We start from the raw sequence: 22,510 nt of genomic DNA, 5'->3' as shown, positions 1-22,510 counted from the left end.
CTACTGTCAACATTATTCCAGTGAGATCTGCTAAAGCATTCTGCAGTTTTGCGGTCTTCATCTACATTGCACGTGCACATCCTAAGGTGAGCTTAGTGTAAAACTGCTGCTTATACGGTCGGTTAGTGCTTGCAACTTCTACGCTAGCTGTTGACGATCCGACTAAATTTCGAGCCCTTTCCTATCCTATCGTCCCTGTAAGACCTATGTGCGTCGCATTTTTCAGAAGCAGCTTCACTTTAGTAATAGCTGCTTCATAAAATAGCTACCTTTCTTTGTACGGCTAGGCTATCTTTCAAGCTACAGACATACATTAATATTTCCTGTTTTCTAGGTACATCAAGAATTATCGCCGTCATCGTCATTCAATCGAGTTGCAGTTTGCAGTCTTCTCCTCCATTGCACGAGCACATCTCAAGGTATGTTTCGATCATTTTATCGATCTCATATGTTTAATATTTTTTCTAAATTCTAAAATATAGTATTTAGCTTTTTTGTAGAACAATGGAGCACGTGGCTTTGTTTACAAACAAGAGCACGTGGTCAAGACGTCATGGTCACGCGACCGAGGTCAATGACCTCGGGTGCTGACGCAGCAAAAAATGCTGACTCAGCATATTTAGAACGCACCTAGCCCTACTACATAACTTGTCTACATTGGTGATAGAAGGAAAATACAATTTTTCAGTGCAACTCTCCACAAACTGGCCTGGGCACAGAAACCGAAGATGCCTTCGGGGCATGGCATGACAAGACCCTGGACTATCTTATTGTTGCCGGCGATCTGAATGGACGTCGGACGGAGGAAAAAAAGACCACAATGACACGTGGCTTCTGAATGACGATATTCAGGATGCAGTAACGTTGAAGGAACAGGTGATGTTTTGATCATTGGAGTAGATATAATGGATAGTTCGGCCGCCTCCGCCTCCGTCGGGCTCCCAGGAGCCTCCTACTCCGCCCACTCCCAGGGGGCCTTCCCACGGGGAGGCTCCTCCTCCCGCGGGAAATTTCAATTGGTAAACAAAGCCAGGTGCTTTTTGTCAGCTATCATCGACAACAACGCATCCCTAACCTCAGTGCTGCTATCTTAACGGGCCTAAACCTCAGTGCTGCCAACTTATCCTCACTAACGCGAGATTTGAATCGGTAAACAAATCCACGTGCTTTTTGACAGCTGTCATCTACAACAACCCATCCCTAACCTCAGTGCTGCCATCTTGACGGGCCTAAACCTCAGTGGTGCCAACTTAACCTTACTGGCGCGAGATTTGAAGCAGGTACGTGCATTTTGACAGCTGTCATCCGCCGTCTTTAATCAACAGAGCACCGTGCAGCTATCTTCCGAGCAATTTCGTCAGCTGTCATCCGTCATCTTTAATCAACAGAACACCGTGCTGCCCGCTTTATGGCTACTACCTTAAGCACGTAGTAGCGGGCAATTTGAAAAGTTTCATTAGCTATCATCCGCCATCTTGCATCACAAAACTCAGTGCTGCACACATTAGCTTCTTACTTTTAAAATGTGGTGGCGGTAATTTCCACGCGACAGCTGTCATCCGCCATCTTTAATCAAGAGAGAACAGTGCTGCACTCTTTAGCTACTTACCTATGAAATGTGGTGGCAGACAATTTGAAAAATTCTACAGCAGCCATCTTTAATCAAGAGAGCACCGTGCTGCACTCTTTACCTACATACCATTGAAATGTGGTGACGGATAATTTGAAAAGTTCTACGTGTTCTTGTTTGGAAGCAAATCCACGTGCTCTTTTGACAGCTGTCATCCGCCATCTTTAATTAAGCGAGAGCCGTGCTATCTTTATCGTAGTAGTGGGCAATTTCTGCGTTACAGCTGTCATCCGCCACCTTGCATCGCTAACCTCTTTAGCTGCTTACCTTTGAAATATGGTGGAGGACAATTTAAAAAAATTCTACAGAAGCCAGCTTTAATCAAGAGAGCACCGTGCTGTTATCCTTATAACATTAAACTTTATTCTTTGACATGTGGTGATAGGTAATGTGCTTTTTTAACAGCTGTTATCCGTTATCTTAAATACCTTTGCAATGTGGTGGTAGGTAATTTTACAGCGACCATCAACGATGTGCTAGCTTAATCCGCATGTTTGCAACTTTACGCTAGTAATTTGTTAGACACTTTGACGGTCCCTATCCAACAGATGTGTTTTAGGATTCGAGTTAAAGCTAATGCTGCTTAGCATGACTTGCACTTAACATGCTCTTGTGCAGGAAGTGACTTAGCGAAAAAATAAATCCCGGTCCTCTTACGTCAGGAAGGGCAACCGGCTAAATCCCGGTCCATCGGCGTCAGAAAGGGCATTCAGCCGTAAAAGAATGGTTTATGATGTGAGACACTAGATACTGTAATTTAAAATTCTAAAAGAGTATCCGGCTGTAAAACAGATCACTGCTATTTAAAATCTTTGCATCAACAAGAGCTTCCGACGGTTAAACAAATCTTGCGATTTAAAATATTGCGTTAGGAAGGGCATTCGGCTGTAAAACAGGACTAGGAGTGGGGGAGCAGCAGCTAGCTGCTTCCTAGTGTAGTTCAGGTGTTATGCCTTGCGAGTAAGTATGTACTAGCACTGGGTTTCGAATAAGCAGACTTTAGAGTTCCTGAACAAGAACAAATATCGGGGATGTGTTTTACAGTAAGCTTGAAGCAAGCCTACACACACGAGCTACATCAGGCCGGCGAGCACATACACACTGCTGGAATGTGATGCTTCAGCTACTTTCGCTGAGTACGAAGTTCACAACACACGTGCAGTCCGCATCAAAATTATCAGCAGCAGCTTGTTAGACTGAGCTCAGAGGTGCAGGCCTTCTGGTTTAATACGCGGTACAAAATACGTCTGCCTGCAGAACTTCTATATTTCGGCAGCTCAGTGTCTCGTGTTGTTCCTACCCTGGCTCAAAAGTCGCTAACAGGCAGGGGATACCGTAGATGTAGGCTTAGCTTAGTGCTCCCGAGGGTCGCTTCTCAGCCTAGCGCCTCTGTCTACCTACAGGTAAGGGATACCGTAAATGATGTTTTCTTATCTTCTTGCTTAGCTCAGCGCCCCATCAACTTACAGGCAGGGGTACCGTAAATTGCTCCTTCTCTTTTTGCTTAGCTCAGCACCCTGCTAGGTACAGGCAGGGGATACCGTAGATGTGGTCTTAGCTCAATGCCTCTGAGGATCGCTCTCAGCCTAGCGCCCTTGTCTACCTACAGGCAAGGGATACCGTAGATGTGGTCTTAGCTCAATGCCCCTGAGGATCGCTTCTCAGCCTAGCGCCCTTGTCTACTTATAGGCAAGGGATACCGTAGATGATGGCTCCTTCTCTTTTTGCTTAGCTTAGCACGCTGCGAAGTACAGGCAGGGGATACTGTAGATGTGGTCTTAGCTCAATGCTCCTGAGGATCGCTTCTCAGCCTAGCGCCCTTGTCTACTTATAGGCAAGGGATACCGTAGATGATGGCTCCTTCTCTTTTTGCTTAGCTTAGCGTGCTGCGAAGTACAGGCAGGGGATACTGTAGATCTGGTCTTAGCTCAATGCTCCTGAGGATCGCTTCTCAGCGTAGCGCCCTATGTCTACCTACAGGCGAGGGATACCGTAGATGATGGCTCTTTCTCTTTTTGCTTAGCTTAGTGCCCCGTTTAAGTTCAGAGGTCGAGGATAGCGCCTGGCCCTCCCAGGTTCGATCCGCTAGTATAATACATCAGCCTGCAGAACTCCTAAATTCCGGCACCTGGGCATCTTCAAAAACAGCAGGCTCGATCCTGACTTAGTCCGATAGTGCTGAAATAGGTCAGCCTGCAGAACTCAGCGTTTCTTCTAAAGGCACTCGGAAGAACTCTTGTTGCATAAACATTTCGTTACAACTGTAGTGCAGACGTTTGCAAATAACACATCCGCTTAGTAACAAGCTGCATATTGACTCGGTGTAGTCTGTGCTCGCAGTTCTCTGTGTGTACGCATCCTCTACTTTCTCACCTACCGTCTAGTAGCAAAAACAACAGGTAATATAATATTCCTATGAAACCACTCACCAAAATTCAGTTACAAGAACATGAACGTGCAACAAAATGTAGTATTTGTGATGGGGAATTTTCCGAAAATGACCCTAAAGTTTTCGATCATGATCATTTAACTGGCTTGTACAGATGTCCAGCTCATAATAGCTGTAATCTTAAGTATAGAGTTCCAAAATTTACTCCTGTAATTTTTCATAACATATCTGGTTACGACTCGCATCTCATCGTTTCACAATTTGGAGCATCAAATGAAAAAGTAGATATAATCCCTCAGAAAAAAAAGCGGTACATTGCACTTACAAAGTGCGTAAAAGTAGATCAGAAGTATACCATAAAACTGAGATTTCTTGACTCGTTTCGCTTTATGGCGAGTAGCCTTGATAAACTTTCTAGTAATTTGCAGCCAGAACAATTTACAGAAATTCGACATGTTTTTCCTGAAGAAGCGCAGTTTAATTTACTTCGGCGTAAGGGTGTCTTTTGTTGTGAATAACTTGACTGCTTAGAACGCCTCGAAGAACGTGCCTTACCATCAAAACAATCATTTTACTGCTCGCTGAATTCAGCGGATATTAGTGATGATGACTATTTACATGCGCAACATATCTGGGAGCAGTTCCACATTGAAATGCTAGGTGAATACTCTGACTTGTATTTAAAGACGGATGTACTTCTGTTAGCTGATGTTTTCGAGAATTATCACTGTGTTTGCAAGAAAACCTACAGCCTTGATCCATGTCAGTATCTTACAGCACCTGGGTTAAGTTGGGATGCCATGTTAAAATACACGCAGGTGACTTTGGAACTGCTAACCGATATTGATATGTTGCACTTTATAAAAATCGTCTATTCGAGGTGGACTAAGTCAGCGTAGCCGGCGGTATTCTAAGGCAAATAATAAGTACATGCAGAGTTTTGACTAGTCAGGAATCTCAGTATATTGTTTATCTCGATGCTAACAATCAGTATGGATGGGTGATGAGTCAGCATCTACCAGTAAGTAGTTTCCACTGGCTAACACAGTGCAAAATTGATGATTTATAACTGCACACCCTAGACGATGAAGCTAATAAAGGCTATTTCCTCAAAGTTGACTTACAGTATCCTAAACAGTTACACACTTCTCATAATGACTTACCGTTCTGCCCAGAAAATATCAAGTCCCCGTACATCACATTAACAACAAAAATGCTAATTGCTCATTTGTGTGACAAATCTAAGTATGTCATTCATTATTGAAATTTAAAACAGTGTTTGCAGCATGTTTTGAAGTTAACCAAAATTCATCGCGTACTAGAAAATAATCAGTCACCATGGCTAAAGCCATTTATCGATCCCAACAATAATTTAAGAACAAATACAGTTAATGAGTTTGAGAAAGATTTCTACAAGCTCATGAATAACAGTGTGTTTGGTAAGACTATGGAAAATGTTGACAAACGTGTTAATGTAAAACTGATTACAAACTGGGAAAATATTAAGGAAAGGTATGGTGCTAACCATTTAATAATTAAACCAAATTTCCATAGCTGTACTATCATACATGAAAATTTAGTTATTATACAGATGAAACATGTTAAGGTTAAGTACGACAAACCTACCTACGTCGGCTTTGTAGTACTCGAATTAGCTAAAACACTCATGTATGAATTCCATTACGATTATATTATGAAGAAGTACGCTCATAATGTGCAATTGCTCTACACAGATACCAATTTGTTTATTTACCAAATCAAAACTGATGACTATTACAATGATATAAAGCCAGACTTGGGTAGGTTTGATACTAGTAACTATCCTGCAAATAATCAATATCATCTACCGCTACTGAACAAAAAGGTTCTAGGTAAAATGAAAGACGAATGTGGTGGAAATATTAACGATTCATTTGTAGGTACTAAATCCAAGTCATATTGCATAATGCTCTTAAATCAACTACAAATAAAGAGATTGAAAGGGATTAAAAAGAATGTAGTTCAGAATCAGTTAAGTTTAGAAAATTATAAAAATTGTATTAAGAGTAATCCACCTAGTTTACATAAGCAAATGTCTGTTATTAGAAGCAAGAAGCATCAGTTGTACACTGATTTAATTAGTAAGGTAGTCCTTAATAATGATGACCGCGAACGGTTTGTCATCCCAAATTCCACCAACACTCTAGCCTGGGGGCATAGTAGAATTGATAGGTACTACTTCACATAAAGCTGATATGTGTGTGTGTAAACATTATGCTAGAGGTGTGTACTTTGTAATATATATGTTAAGCTGTCTTACATCACAATTTACTGTACATATTGTATAAAGATAGAGTAGAAGGGAGAGGTAAGCTGCGAGCGTAGTACAGCAAATGATTCAAGTTTGAACTTGTAAGATAAAGCATGACATACAAGAGATGTGTTGAGAAGGGAGAAGTACGCAAACATCACAACGGTAAAATGATTCGAGATAAAACTTGTACATACAAGATGTAAATAATGTAGAATTGGCATATTCTTTTATTTTAGATTAGGTATTACCTTCCCCCCTCACACTCCTTTCTCTCGAAGATAAAGACGAGTTAGTATGACAAGAAAGAAGGTGTTTAGCAGATTCGTATGTTATCGTCTAGCTCAGTACGCATGTTGAGAAGAAATTTTTTTTCTAAGCAGTGTTTGATTCTGGTCTTGCAATGCAGTGTTCTACAACATCGAACTACAGTATGTATATGTTTTTGAATGGTAGTATGTGTTCAAGTCTAATCATGCACACTCCTGCTTTTGCAATGCATGTTCGATAGAGATGTGCCTTGACAAAGAAGAGAGAGCTGCTTAGTAAGTATGTTGAGAAGGATTTTTTCTTTCTAAACAGTGTTTGATTACAGTCTTGCAAAGCAGTGTTCTACACCATTGAACTATAGTATGCGATTCTAGTTGTAATATGTCTTTAACAGCAGTGTGTGTTCAAGCCTAAACATGCATCACTGCAGCTATGCAATATGTGCACTGCCTTACGCATAAAATCGCGTTGTATGTTCGATAAAGCTATGCCTTGGCAGAGTAAGTAAAGGTAAAGGAAGTTATAAGAGTTGCTATCTTGCACAAGCTGTTCAGAATTCTAGTCTTTTTTCTTCTTAGAACAAAGGTATACGCCAGATATGTTGTAAACACATCAATCATTGTTCTAATCACATGTTGTATCGAGTCCAGTGTTCGATTATATTCTTAATCACTTCTTTTGTAATATGATCTTAGAACAAAGGTATTCCTTGACATGTTCTTTTAAATTGTCCGCCACTACGATAAAGATAGTAGCACGGTGCTCTCTTCGTTAAAGATAGCTGCTGTCAAAAAAGCACATTACTTACTACCACATGTCAAAGAATGAAGTTTAGTGTCATAAAGATGGCAGCACATTGCTCTGCTGATTAAAGATGACAGCTGACGAAATTGCTCGCAAGATAGCAGCACGGTGCTCTCTTGATTAAAGATGGCAGCTTGTCAAATAGAATGTTTCTAATTTTCCGCCACCACATTTCAAAGGTATGAGGGTAAAGAGGCCAGCACGGTGCTCTTTAGATTAAAGATAGCAGCTTGTCAAAAAGCATTTTTTAAATTGCCCAGAAGATAGCAGCATGATGCTCTCTTGATTAAAGATGGCTGCTGTAGAAATTTTTCAAATTGTCCGCCACCACATTTCAAAGGTGAGTAGCTAAAGAAGGCAGCACTGAGGTTACCGACGCAAGATGGCGGATGACAGCTGTGACGTAGAAATCGCCTACTAATACGATAAAGATACCAGCACAGTGCTCTCTTGATTAAAGAAGGCGGATGACAGCTGTAAAAAAAGCACGTGGATTTGCTTCCAAACAAGAGCACGTAGAATTTTTCAAATTATCCGCCACCACATTTCAAAGGTATGTAGGTAAAAAGGGCAGCACGGTGCTCTATTGATTAAAGATGGCTGCTGTAGAATTTTTTCAAATTGTCCGCCACCACATTTCAAAGTTAAGTAGCCAAAGAGTGCAGCACTGAGGTTAGCGAAGCAAGATGGCTGATAAAAAATCACGTGGCTTTGTTTACTGATTCAGCTAGTAGCTAAAGAGTGCAGCAGTGAGGTTTGTGTGTCAAGATGGCGGATGACAGCTGTCAAAAAAGGACTTCGAATTTGCCGCCACCACATTTCAAAGATAAGTAGCTAAAGAGTGCAGCACTGTGCTCTCTTGATTAAAGGTGGCGGATGACAGCTAAGGGAACATTTTCAAATTGCCCGCTACCACGTGCTTAAGATAGTAGCCATAAAGTGGGCAGCTCGGTGTTCTGTTGATTAAAGATGGCGGATGACAGCTGTCAAAAAGCACGTAGCTTTGTTTACTGATTCAAATCTCGCGCTAGTGAGGTTAACTTGGCACCACTGAGGTTTAGGCCCGTCAAGATAGCAGCACTGGCGTTAGCAGTGCGTTGTTGTCGATGACAGCTGTAAAAAAGCATGTGGCTGTCAGAAAAGCACGTGGATTTATTTACGGATTCAAATCTCGTGCTAGTGAGGTTAAGTTGGCAGCCATGAGGTTTAGGCCCGTTAAGATGGCAGCACTGAGGTTAGCGATGCGTTGTTGTCGATGATAGCTGTCAAAAAGCACATGGCTTTGTTTACCAATTCAAATTTCCCGCGAGAGGAGGAGCGGGCCCCTGGGAAGGCCTCCCAGGAGGAGGCGGAGGAGGCCCCTGGGAGCCCGGCAGAGGCGGCAGAACTGTCCATAATATCTACTCATTCGAATGCCTAGAAAGCAGCCAGTAGTAAAGTGAAAGGGGTCAGTGCCATAACAAAACCAAACAGCTATGCAGCTCTACTATATATGAAACTTGAAATGCCGCAAACAGGAACAGGATATTTAACGGCTTGTCAAATCGGGGCATTGCTACATGGAAGAAATACAACGTATTTATGGCATCAATGAGGAAACACGATTTGCTACTCGACTGGTGGGAAGCGCGAAAGTGCTGGCGGAACTGCTTTGACAATTTCAATCTTGGAATTTCCGCATATACCGGTCCCTTTCCCCTGCGCAGTTGTCCCGTTCCATGGCTAAATGGTTGGCGTGCTGGACTTTCGTCACAGGGGTCCTGGGTTCGATTCCTGGCAGGGTCTGGAATTTTAACCATAATTGGTTAATTTCGCTGGCACGAGGGTTGGGTGTACGTGTTCTCTTCATCATCATTTAATTCTCATCATGACGCGCAGGTCACCTACGGGAGTCAAATGAAAAAGACCTGCATCTGGTGAGCCGAACTTGTCCTTGGACACTCCTGGCACTAAAACCTCCGTTGTTAAAGGTCCGACGGCACTGAAGTCCAGGCTCTGCTGAAGGAAATAAAACCAGGGAAAGACATCGGTCCCGATGATTTCCGGCAAAGTTTTGTTTTGTGGAATGCAGGAGTTGCGGCTAAAACAAGCTTTTCAAGCAGATCTGAAAGAAGGCCAAAAACCAACAGATTGCCAAGGGTATCCATTAAAAAAATTAAAAAATAAGGGAAGACCTGCCGATTTTTATATTTACCGCCCGATTAGAATTTTGAGGAATAATATGTTAATTTTCGAACAAATCCTCGAAAACAGGACGAGCGATTTAGCCAAACATACAATAAAGCTGGATTTGTATAAAATTGAGGCACAACAGGAGCAATCCTCGCTGCATGGCTGTTAGTTACGAGACACTGAAAAGAATAAGAGGCTTCATCTCAGACTTTCTGGACCTTGAGAAAGCCTACCACGTGACCTCATCTGGCCAGAGCAACTTGCTGAGGGGGTAAAATAGCTCTACGTAGAACCAAGGAGTCATGTTCAACCTGCGGCAGGAGCGCCTGATGACTTCCATATAACTGTAGGAGTCCACCAAGGCCCTGCTGTTCATTTTTGTGGTGGACACCATTACATCACACCTGCACACCTACGACATTTTAGCTTCAAAGATCTGCACAATCTCTGATGATCTGCAGCGCCAAACAGAAAATTGGAACAATCGACTAGCGCAATATTCCCGGGCCTCAATGGAAAGAAGAGAGAATGCATGACATTACATCGTTGAGAATTTGGAACCATGCATGTTGACAGTGATGATATAGCATGAGTAGAGAAATTTAGGTATCTTGGTTAGACAATCTCCGATGATGGCCAACTTACTGAAGAAGTCATCTTAAGGATATACAAAACCTGGCTGAAGTGGAAAATGAAAAGGTGTGCCGTTGCGACTGTCGGATGAAGGACCATCTCAAATATACGATAGTGAAAACAACAAAGTACAAGAAATTGACTGACAATGAGCACTAAATTAAATAGTAGGAAATGGCAACAATCAGCAAGTGTGACCACAACACTGGAACAAGCATAAATTCAATACCATGATATGTTTATATGCTTATAACAATATGGAAGTTTCATTAGAAAACTATATCAAAGATGTAGCACTAATGAACTGAACGTTTCCTTTCCATGACTCATTATCTGCTTTGGTGTTCACAAATAGATAAATTCTACTTAACGCAATATAGGACTGCGGGCCCCGTGGTTGCTTAAAGTACTGTAAACAAAAACACTTCAGAAATATCTAGATCTACTGGAGATTTTTTGTAGATATATATTCAATAAAACTACATGAAGGAACAATGAATCTGATCTTAAAGTTTGTGAATATTTTAAGGAATTTTTAACCAATAGAATTTTAAAATATTAGTGTTTAAATGTAACCTTGTAAAGAAAGAATTAAACTGATAAAAATGGTCAGTTTCAGATGTCAAACAACCACTACTGAATACAACTGTATACAGGTACAAAATATTCCATATTGTACAGGCTTCACGGTGTACATACTTTGTTTCTTCCTTGATGTATGCCAGCAGCTGATCATCAGTATGCTGTTCTATGAATATTTCCTTCTTATTGTCTTTGGAAGGCTGTAAGCAAGAAATAAGAGAAGTAGAATAGAGAAGTAAAGGAATAAAAATATTAGTATATTGACCTAAACAAGAAACAGCTGAGACAATGAATTTCAAAATCACTTTAATTACAAAAGAGGTGTCTACCTCGGTGGCAAACGGTACACAAAAATACATTATTATCAAGCACTAAATTTTAAATTGACAAGAGAAGAAGACATTTTGCTAAAATAGAGTGTTATACAATTTACACTAACAATTTAATCACACAGCCCATCCTTAATGAATTTAAATTATTTACAAAATTCTACTCATAACATCTTGTGTACTTACAAACATAATCAACTCATATACAGTGTGTGGAATGACTTTAAATAATTCCATGCAAGTGCTACAAGATTAAACTGTACATTGCATGTAAATTTTAGCATTGCATTTAAATTGCATTTATTTTCTTTTTTTAACCCTTTTTGTAACCTAAGAAGCATAATGACATGCTGCATATTAACCAGAGCCCTTTTGCACCATTTTTCAGAGAGTGATAAGAGAGACAAGAACATGAAAAGGTACATACAATAGGATGGCAGTAGACAAGGAAGTGATAGAAAAGGAGGAACATGAAAGGACAAATACTCCAAATATTCACCCAATACTATTCCTTGCTTCTCTTTCTCTATCTGTTGATCCCTATTTCCACACTGACTAGCTATTTTCCTGATCCTCTTTATTTCACATTCCCCTGTTCCCATCCTTCTATACATCACTTGACTTCTTATCTCTTTGTTAAATTCCATGTTCCTATTGTCCCCTTCAAATTTGGCCCATACTATGCATTTTATTGTGTGTTCTTAACAGCTGATTACATTCTTTCATTGGGAGAGCAGTCTAAAGTTTTATTCATGAATGGCTGTGTTCTCAGTCAAAAAGTGCTTCGATCGGTTTTGGGGAGTATGCAGACTATTGATTATTCCAGCCTGGCGATCGATAAATGCATGGTGGTCATGTCTTGCTCGGAGCCCAGTAATTTCTAGAAGAATTACAGCCCATCGCGGAACGCCAGTGCCACACGTCCACAGCTGAGGGAATATAAGCTTGGAAAAACGAATAAAATCTCTCTTTAACTCTGATTCTGTATTGCCACAGATTTTTGTGAGCTTCGCAGTTAAGTTTGTTCATCGAGCTATTTATTCAACGTGATCATACTTGATAAATTTTCTAAAGCTGTCTGTGTCCGTTTCAGCCACCATCGGAACTTCAAGAAAGAAGGGGACCTTTACAATTCACAATAACCAGCTACACCAGGATGCCTCGCCTATCCTCAAGAAGAGCTAATCATTCACATATGGAAATGGACTTTGCTGTCATCATGCGGTGCTAAATGTAGGCACATTCTAACATGAGGGAGAAAACGACCAGGACGACCTGCAACATGTGAGCAGATTCAACCACCTGGGAAGGGATCGAGTCTCATTGCAAATTTAAGTAAACTTTTGTAACATAGTTACCGTCCATCTATGTGGAAGTAGTATGTGCCTCTTCATTTGCATTACTATTTCTATTAGATCAGTGCAATTTTGCAATAATTTCATACTTCATTCTTCTGGTGTCATGGTAGTGTTGGTACAGTGAGTGCGAATGTTATTTGGATTCTATTAGTGTAGTTGCCATTTAATGTCTTCTGAGATTATTTCTAATTCCCTTCAAATGCTTAAACTTAATATTTAAAAGTAATGGAGTTCCCGCATAAAATATAATTTAATTAAACAATTCCAGATTTATGAACTTGTGTGGAAATAATTTTCGTTGTGCCTTATATGATAAATTTCACTGTGCATTTCATATTATGCATTTCTGTGGATTTGTGCAGGATAGTGTCAACGAATTCAGTATTATGTAGAATTAACAATCACCACTAATAATATTAATGATAATAATAGTCATAAATTTTAAGGCCAGGTTAAATAAAGATTAATGGTCATGAGTGATAAATATTTGCTGGTCTTGTGAGATATTTGATGTATGGCCTGTTGATGAATTATGAGCCTGGAATACGGCGATCCTGTGGGATTAATTCGTGGATTATTTGGAGAAGTATGTGTCTTGCATTACAATGCGTTCTGCGAATTTTGAGCATTTGTTAAGTGATATTTATGGGTTTAAGAAATGAATAGGCCCGTACTATTTTAACCTCGCCTGAACATAGTTTTTAATAATATAATAATTTCATGTGGCTATTTCTAGCTGAGTATAGCCCTTGCGAGGCAGACCCTCCGATGAGGGTGGGCGGCATCTGCCATGTGTAGGTAACTGCGTGTTATTGTGGTGGAGGATAGTGTTATATGCGGTGTGTGAGTTGCAGGGATGTTGCGGACAGCACAAACACCCAGTCCCCGGGCCATTGGAATTAACCAATGAAGGTTAAAATCCCCGACCCGACTGGAATCGAACCTGGGACCCTCTGAACCGAAGGCCAGTACGCTGACCATTCAGCCAACGAGTCGGACGTCTCTAATAATACTTTATCGTGACTCATTGACCACATGTCCGGTGACATTGATGTTTAAGCTTAATAATGTGCGTGATAATTGTCGTCCACTTTATTCTGAATATCAATTTGCTGAATATCTGTGATCGATGTTGTATTAATCCTGCTATTATCTCTTTAAACATGATTACCAATATTCAATCACGTGTCACTGATTGTCGGACGTAATGATTTACCAGGAACTGTCGTCTCACTATTCTATTTATACGATTATGATAATCAGAATCTAAAATTAAATTCTAGAATTCGTTTGTAAATAATATAAATGAAATTTGTGTATCATATGTGTGAATGTGGGGAGAATGAATTAGTTAGGAATATTTTCTCTCGTGATTTATTAAAATGTGGTTTTGACCTGACCGCGTGTTCACCACGGTGGGCTCAGGTAATTCCGGCGTTGTTTGTGCTCATTTATCTTGTTGAAATAATTATGTTTAGTGAATCTCATTATGTATTTAAGTAATGTTCTACAATGACGTGCCATTAAAAATGAATAGGCCCGTACTATTTTAACCTCGCCCGAACAAAGTTTATAAAATTTTAGATATTGTAAAAAGTCATAAATTAATTTCAATCATATTTTGAAGGATTTTCAGGAAAAGAATGCTTCTCTAAGGTCATAATAATGCTTGTGAAGTCTTAAATCAAGATAATTACTTGAAATTATATTAAAATAATTCTCGAGAATGCAATTTATTCTAGTTTTGCTCAGAAATTATTTCAATATCAGTGGAGTTTATCCATAATTAAGGTAAAATTATAATGTAAAAATTCTCAGTGTTATTTTTGAGATTTTCATGACTCTATTATCATTTATTATTTTATTAATATAAAATTTCTTCTTTTTCTAAGTTGAAAACATGCTGTCGCGATAGCCAGTTTCTGTTAAGTTCATGGTTCAAAGAAGTGAAGAAGATTTTCACTCTCAACAATTTTGTTTTCTTCAAGCCAGATGAGGCAAATTTTTATTTTTATTTACATTTCAGTGTAATTCAGGCTTCGATGAGGAAGGACCAGAGAGTCAGAATTGTATAAAACTGTCCTATGAGGCATAACGACCTCAAGATTTTGTTGTTAAATTATGTTTAATTATTGTTTTGTTTTTTTTGCTAGCTGCTTAACGTCGCACCGACAGATAGGTCTTGTGGCGACGATGGGAGAGGGAAGGGCTAGGAGTGGGAAGGAAGCGGCCGTGGCCTTAATTAAGGTACAGCCCCAGCATTTGCCTGGTGTGAAAATGGGAAACCACGGAAAACCATCTTCAGGGCTGCCGACAGTGGGGCTCGAACCCACGATCTCCCGGATGCAAGCTCACAGCCGCGCGCCTCTACGCGCACGGCCAACTCGCCCGGTAAATAATTATTGTTTAAAAGAGTGCTATTAACAATAAATATCGAACCACATTTTTAAATTGTTTGTTTTTTTCCATTTTTGTCACCCCTTTTCCTATTAACCGCCCCCAAAAATCAGCGACGCCAGTTAACGAACGGTCCACCTCTGGGACTCTCGTTCACCGGCTTAGCCTATCCGGGAAATAGGGGGCACTATATACCTTCATTCCCAAAACACTTCACTGTAATAGCAAGTAATCCTATATTATTGGTACCTTTTTACCAACAATTGGACAATACTTAAATCATAACTACAGAAATATCCATCATCCTTCTCTGTACATCACATTAAGACCAAAAATTCACTCAATGTTTCAATTAATCAACCATAAAACGCATCAACACACACTGGTGAGCACTTTGATTGTTTATCAGATGTTTATGTAGAAAAAGATTGTGGAAATTTATGAAACAACTCACTTGGTAAATTATGTCTTCCTGTAAGTAAACATTAGCCAAAATTTGTCCCCTTGAATTCCAACTTATCTTCATGTTGTGACCTTTCCTACATATAAAGATGATGACTTAAATTTATTCATCAACTAATGTCATTCCAAGCCATCCCTCGATGACATTTCAGAATATACTGCTTAGTCGAACAGCTTGTCTCATTTCTCCAAGCCTTTCCAGCCCAAACTTTGCAACATCTCTGTAACACAACTCTTTTGTCAGAAATCACCCACAAGAAATGGAGCTGTTTCTGTAGATTATTTCCTGTTCTCTAATCAAATAATCAAGGTGACGTACCAATACTTTAATTGTGACCTTGCTGGAGATTTACGTGCCCTCTCCTCTAAAACCCCTCAATAAACTCAAAATCATATTAAGAGATATGTAAACTTTATTTTCAATCCCGTTTATCTGATTACCACAATGAAGATCTATCCTTATTATGAATGCCTAGGTACTTACATAGAACCTCATGAGGAACTTTCACCCCTTCAAGAGAATAATAAAACAGAGAAGACTATTTGTGAAACACAAAACCTCAGAATATTGTCAAGGTCTTTCTGCAGTCACTCACAATCCATATCTCTGATTCCAGTTAATTATTCATATTGTGTACATATGAAAATAAACGTCCCAACATACTACCCTATGGGACCCAATCCCATAGTTTTTATAGGATCAAATAAAGCTTCACATACTCTAATGCTCGGAGTCGTATTTTCTAAAATGATAGCCACCCACACAGTCACTATTTTACCTTGACCAATTGCACTTATATTTGCCAGTAGTCTCCCAAGATCTATCGTATCAAAAGCCTTAGATAAGTCCATCATGACACACTTGACCTCCTGAATAGAAAATATCAGCTATATCTTGCAGGAATCTACAAGATGAGCTTCAGTGGAATAATGTTTTCTAAAACTAAACGACCTTCTATCGAACTAGTTAGTAATTTTTGTAATATGCGTATAATGTAATCCGAAAGAATGAATTCCGAGAGCTTCCATGTAACACTAGCCAAGATGAAGTGTGTAATTATAGGCATTATGCTTATCACATTTCTTTATACACAGGGTCTACTACACCAATTCTTCATTCATTTCGTATAGCTGCTTCATACATACACTACACTAATCAATACATAAACAAACAAACACTAGTCAATTAAGCACTACAGATTTGGTTCTGTATCTCAACCAACAGACTTTAGTATATCCCCAGAAATTTTACCAATCACAGCAGCATTTCTAGTTTCAAATTGGTCTTCTACTTTGAATCATCCTTAGCTATACTGCTAACAATAAGAGTTGGCGCATTACATTTCTTAGAGGGAGGTCCGTTCACTGCCTGCCGAGGAGGGATAAAGGGAGTGGCTGTGTGGTTGCCATGGAAACGAGTGTGGGGCGACTATGGTTGCCACGGAGATAAAACGTAAGGGCAGCTCGTCTTGCTGGGAGTTACAATAGAGTAAAATAATATATTATTATTGGTCCACCTTTTCAATACAAAATGAAAATTACATAGGGACTAGTTTCGACCTAGTAATAGGTCATCATCAGCCTGAAGTAAATTAAAGCGCAAATATCGAAGAAAAACATAAACAATGTAAACACAAGTACAGTCTTTTTAAAGGTACATACCATGTGGGAATTTGAGTATAGATATATTAAAAATAATAACTCTTCCAATTGACGAAGCACTGAGCGGAAGTTATGTAAAGTTCGGTGCGCCGTATATTATAAAACACCACTGTGCACTAAATGATGTAATAAAGAAGAAGAGTAGGTTGAATGCTGGCTTCTTCTTAGCTGTTGTATATTCGAAGAAGATTACGTCGTATTTTGTAAGGTATTGAAAGACGTCAAAATACATGGATGTTGGAAAGGCTCTTCATTTTTTGGAACAAGGCAATTGTTGCGCGAGGAGGCTTAGGAAACCAGAGAAGCGCTATATTATGTTAAAAAATAGAGATCCTTAAAAAAGTTCCATGCGTCGTATAAATTGTGGAAATGGAAATCGAAAAAACTTGGTTCTTAAGCGATAATGTTGTTCATTCAGAGATCAATTGAAAATAAAGAATCGTAACTTTGTCTTCTCAAGATGTTTATAAAGTAGAATTAATAGACGATGCGAAGTATGATACTAGGAGAAAGCTCTTCTGCTTCTGGAATCTTGAAGGACGATGGATGTTTCACGAGGTGGAATAACATATATGGAGTTAAATAAAGGTGGATATAAATTCGCAGTTCAATGCGGACCATAAATTTGATTCTGAATAAAGGACAGTAAGATTTTTTTTTTTGAGGTGAAGGAAGGAAAATAAAGGTATGAGATTTTTTTTTTAGCTGAAGAGAGAAACGGAGGTAGGTAAGGATCAAAGGAAAATTTTAGAGGAGGTGAAGGAAGGAAAATAAAGGTATGAGTTTTTTTTTTAATAGCTGAAGAGAGAAACGGAGGTATGTAAGGATCAAAGGAAAATTTTAGAGGAGGTGAAAGAAGGAAAATAAAGGTATGAGGGTTTTTTTTTTTTTTAAGGTGGGGCTGAGGGATGTGGGAATATAGAAGAATGATTAAGAAAAGTAGTAAAAATAGAATGAACAATCGGACCTTTAATATTAGGTTTTGATTGTCTGAAAAGTTGAATTAGCAGGTCAAAAAGAATGTTTGATTTATCGGAAATGTCATTGAGATTAAAATTGGGATTGAAATATTGGTCTAAATTTATAAAGCAATTCTCTGTTATGTTAAGGAGGGGTCCTTTATTCATAATTTTGAGAATTGTCATATCTTGTTTAATGTCAGTAAATTTATGATTATAATCATTCATGTGTTGACCAACTGCAGAAAATTTATTGTGTTTTTGGGCATTGACATGTTCAAGGTATCGTATTTTAAAGCTTCTTCCTGTTTGTCCGATATAAGAAGAATTGCAGCTGTTGCATTTGAACCTATATACACCAGATTTTGAAAAAGGATCAGTTCTATTAATAGATGATGAGTTGTGTAAGACATTAGCGTTATTATTGTTGGTTCTGAAGGAGATTTTAACATCATGTTTTTTGAAAACGTTAGTGACCTTGTAAATATCTTTATTGAACGTGAAGGTAGAAAATGAAGAAATTTTTGGTTTTTCTTTTTTTAGAGTGGTTATAGGACGATGTTTGTATTTATTGATAATACTTTCAATGAAAGAACTATTGTAACCATTGAGTTTAGCGATCATACGGATATTGTTTAATTCTTTTTTAAGATCACATTCAGACATTGGGACTGTAAAGGCTCGATGAACCATACTATTATAAGCCGCTCTTTTATGGATTTGTGGATGAGAAGAAACTTGATGAATAGTGGAAGAAGTTTGGGTAGGCTTTCTGAAGATGTTGAATTTTAAGGAATATAGTTGCCTAATGATGGTTAAGTCTAAAAAATTTATTCTTTGTTCAGATTCAGATTCGAGAGTAAATTTTATGTGTGGGTCGATATTATTAAGGTTGATAAGAGTAGAAGCTGCGTCTGTTGTGCTTTCATCTAGAATTACCAAAGTATCATCAACATATCTAGCCCAAAAAAGAATATTAATGAAGTTATTATTATTATCAATTTTAGTATGTTCTAAAAAATCTAAGTAGATTTCAGCTAAGATGCCCGAAGCCGGCGATCCCATGGCCAAACCTTCCTGCTGGTAGATAATACCGTCGAAAGTGAAATAGTTATTGTTTAAAACCAATTTCAGGATAGACATAAAGTCTTGTATTTCTAAAGCACTTAGGTGACTGTATTTGCCTAAATTGTTTTCAATTATAGGGTATAATTTAGAGGTTTGAATACTAGGATACATATTAACAACGTCAAAAGAGTGAAGGGAATGGTTAGGTTGGATATGAAAGTTATTAAGATTCTCGATCAACTCTGTAGTATTTTTAATAGATTTTTTAGACAAAAAATGATATCTTCTTAGAAACTTTTGAATGAATTGAGAAGCATTATAAAGAGGACTTGGTCTGTAATTGATGATCGGGCGGATAGGGATGCCGGGTTTGTGAATCTTAGGAAGGGCTTTAGCGGTTGGAAGACTTGGATTCATGCTAATAAATTTAGTTTTTTCTTGTTCAGTTAAAAGGAATGAAGTGTTTTTAAGAGTTTGTTTAAGAAGGCGTTGGATTTTTTGAGTAGGGTCTTTTTTAACAACAGTGAACGAACTATCAGAAAAGAATTCTTTAGTCTTATTAATATAATTGTTTCTTTCCATTATAACAGTGGTATTGCCTTTATCGGCCTTAGTGACAATAAGATTATTATCAGAAATCTTCTTTTTGAGAGCGCGTAATCGCTTTTGATCAATGAATGATTCTTTAATGTCGATAGGGATGTTGGGGTTCATACTTGAGTTAAGAATGTCGTTAATTTTACGTTTAACTTCGAACCTAACTTCATCCTGTTTTTCGAGAGGTAATTTACTGATGGCTAGTTCAGATTCTAAGATCATAGTAGTAGAGCTGTCAAGTTTATTAAGATTAGGCCAATTGTGATTAGGACCTTTGGCTAAAATTGAATTATCATCATCATTCAGAGGAACATTGGATAAATTAATAACTGGTGGATGAAATTGAAACGTTGTGCTAGAGGAATTTCTATTATTAGTAGCAAGGGTGTTATTAGGTTTAGAACCTTTTAGTATACTAAGTTTCTTCTCCAAGGTTTTCTGTTTCTTAGCTAATATGTTGAAAAGTCTATTATCAATTAGAGATTGAAATAAATTCCATTGAACACTTGAAAGTGAATTTGCAGCTACGAGGTGAGTTTCATATAATCTATGATTTAAGAAAGATTTTTTCTTGTATAGGAATTTAATTTCTTCTTTTAGCCAAATTTTGTTCGTTTTAATTTGGGTCTTAGCAATGTGAGGTGAAGGTCGAAATCTTTTTAAGTTGCCTTTGAGAAAATTAGGTGTCAAATTATACGTAATACATTGTTTAAGAAACTCGATATCCTTGCCTAATTTGGCTATTTTGACTTTTAAACCTAAGTATAAATAGGCTTTACGTTTTGCCTGGTTGACGTTGTTAATATGTATCCTAGTATTCAAACCTCTAAATTATACCCTACAATTGAAAACAATTTAGGCAAATACAGTCACCTACGTGCTTTAGAAATACAAGACTTTATGTCTATCCTGAAATTGGTTTTAAACAATAACTATTTCACTTTCGACAGTATTATCTACCAGCAGGAAGGTTTGGCCATGGGATCGCCGGCTTCGGGCATCTTAGCTGAAATCTACTTAGATTTTTTAGAACATACTAAAATTGATAATAATAATAACTTCATTAATATTCTTTTTTGGGCTAGATATGTTGATGATACTTTGGTAATTCTAGATGAAAGCACAACAGACGCAGCTTCTACTCTTATCAACCTTAATAATATCGACCCACACATAAAATTTACTCTCGAATCTGAATCTGAACAAAGAATAAATTTTTTAGACTTAACCATCATTAGGCAACTATATTCCTTAAAATTCAACATCTTCAGAAAGCCTACCCAAACTTCTTCCACTATTCATCAAGTTTCTTCTCATCCACAAATCCATAAAAGAGCGGCTTATAATAGTATGGTTCATCGAGCCTTTACAGTCCCAATGTCTGAATGTGATCTTAAAAAAGAATTAAACAATATCCGTATGATCGCTAAACTCAATGGTTACAATAGTTCTTTCATTGAAAGTATTATCAATAAATACAAACATCGTCCTATAACCACTCTAAAAAAAGAAAAACCAAAAATTTCTTCATTTTCTACCTTCACGTTCAATAAAGATATTTACAAGGTCACTAACGTTTTCAAAAAACATGATGTTAAAATCTCCTTCAGAACCAACAATAATAACGCTAATGTCTTACACAACTCATCATCTATTAATAGAACTGATCCTTTTTCAAAATCTGGTGTATATAGGTTCAAATGCAACAGCTGCAATTCTTCTTATATCGGACAAACAGGAAGAAGCTTTAAAATACGATACCTTGAACATGTCAATGCCCAAAAACACAATAAATTTTCTGCAGTTGGTCAACACATGAATGATTATAATCATAAATTTACTGACATTAAACAAGATATGACAATTCTCAAAATTATGAATAAAGGACCCCTCCTTAACATAACAGAGAATTGCTTTATAAATTTAGACCAATATTTCAATCCCAATTTTAATCTCAATGACATTTCCGATAAATCAAACATTCTTTTTGACCTGCTAATTCAACTTTTCAGACAATCAAAACCTAATATTAAAGGTCCGATTGTTCATTCTATTTTTACTACTTTTCTTAATCATTCTTCTATATTCCCACATCCCTCAGCCCCACCTTAAAAAAAAAACCCTCATACCTTTATTTTCCTTCTTTCACCTCCTCTAAAATTTTCCTTTGATCCTTACATACCTCCGTTTCTCTCTTCAGCTAAAAAAAAAAAAATCTCATACCTTTATTTTCCTTCCTTCACCTCCTCTAAAATTTTCCTTTGATCCTTACCTACCTCCGTTTCTCCCTTCAGCTAAAAAAAAAAAAATCTCATACCTTTATTTTCCTTCCTTCACCTCAAAAAAAAAAATCTTACTGTCCTTTATTCAGAATCAAATTTATGGTCCGCATTGAACTGCGAATTTATATCCACCTTTATTTAACTCCATATATGTTATTCCACCTCGTGAAACATCCATCGTCCTTCAAGATTCCAGAAGCAGAAGAGCTTTCTCCTAGTATCATACTTCGCATCGTCTATTAATTCTACTTTATAAACATCTTGAGAAGACAATGTTACGATTCTTTATTTTCAATTGATCTCTGAATGAACAACATTATCGCTTAAGAACCAAGTTTTTTCGATTTCCATTTCCACAATTTATACGACGCATGGAACTTTTTTAAGGATCTCTATTTTTTAACATAATATAGCGCTTCTCTGGTTTCCTAAGCCTCCTCGCGCAACAATTGCCTTGTTCCAAAAAATGAAGAGCCTTTCCAACATCCATGTATTTTGACGTCTTTCAATACCTTACAAAATACGACGTAATCTTCTTCGAATATACAACAGCTAAGAAGAAGCCAGCATTCAACCTACTCTTCTTCTTTATTACATCATTTAGTGCACAGTGGTGTTTTATAATA

General features: G+C 37.9%; 1 protein-coding gene across 3 annotated transcripts in view; it reads right to left on the bottom strand.

The window, feature by feature from the left end:
• LOC137502855 (zinc finger protein 569-like) overlaps positions 1 to 22,510 on the bottom strand; it is a 73,046-nt gene that overhangs the window by 9,633 nt on the left and 40,903 nt on the right. For all 3 annotated transcript variants that reach the window (XM_068229998.1, XM_068230000.1, XM_068229999.1), the window contains one exon: positions 10,888 to 10,970. In XM_068229998.1, coding sequence (XP_068086099.1) covers positions 10,888 to 10,970 — 83 coding nt within the window. The remainder of the gene's footprint in view (positions 1 to 10,887; positions 10,971 to 22,510) is intronic.

Source organism: Anabrus simplex, chromosome 13, assembly GCF_040414725.1.
Source record: "Anabrus simplex isolate iqAnaSimp1 chromosome 13, ASM4041472v1, whole genome shotgun sequence".
Taxonomy (NCBI): Eukaryota; Metazoa; Arthropoda; class Insecta; order Orthoptera; family Tettigoniidae; genus Anabrus; species Anabrus simplex.
Note: the sequence above shows the minus strand (reverse complement) of the source record. Positions and strands in the feature narration are given on the sequence as shown.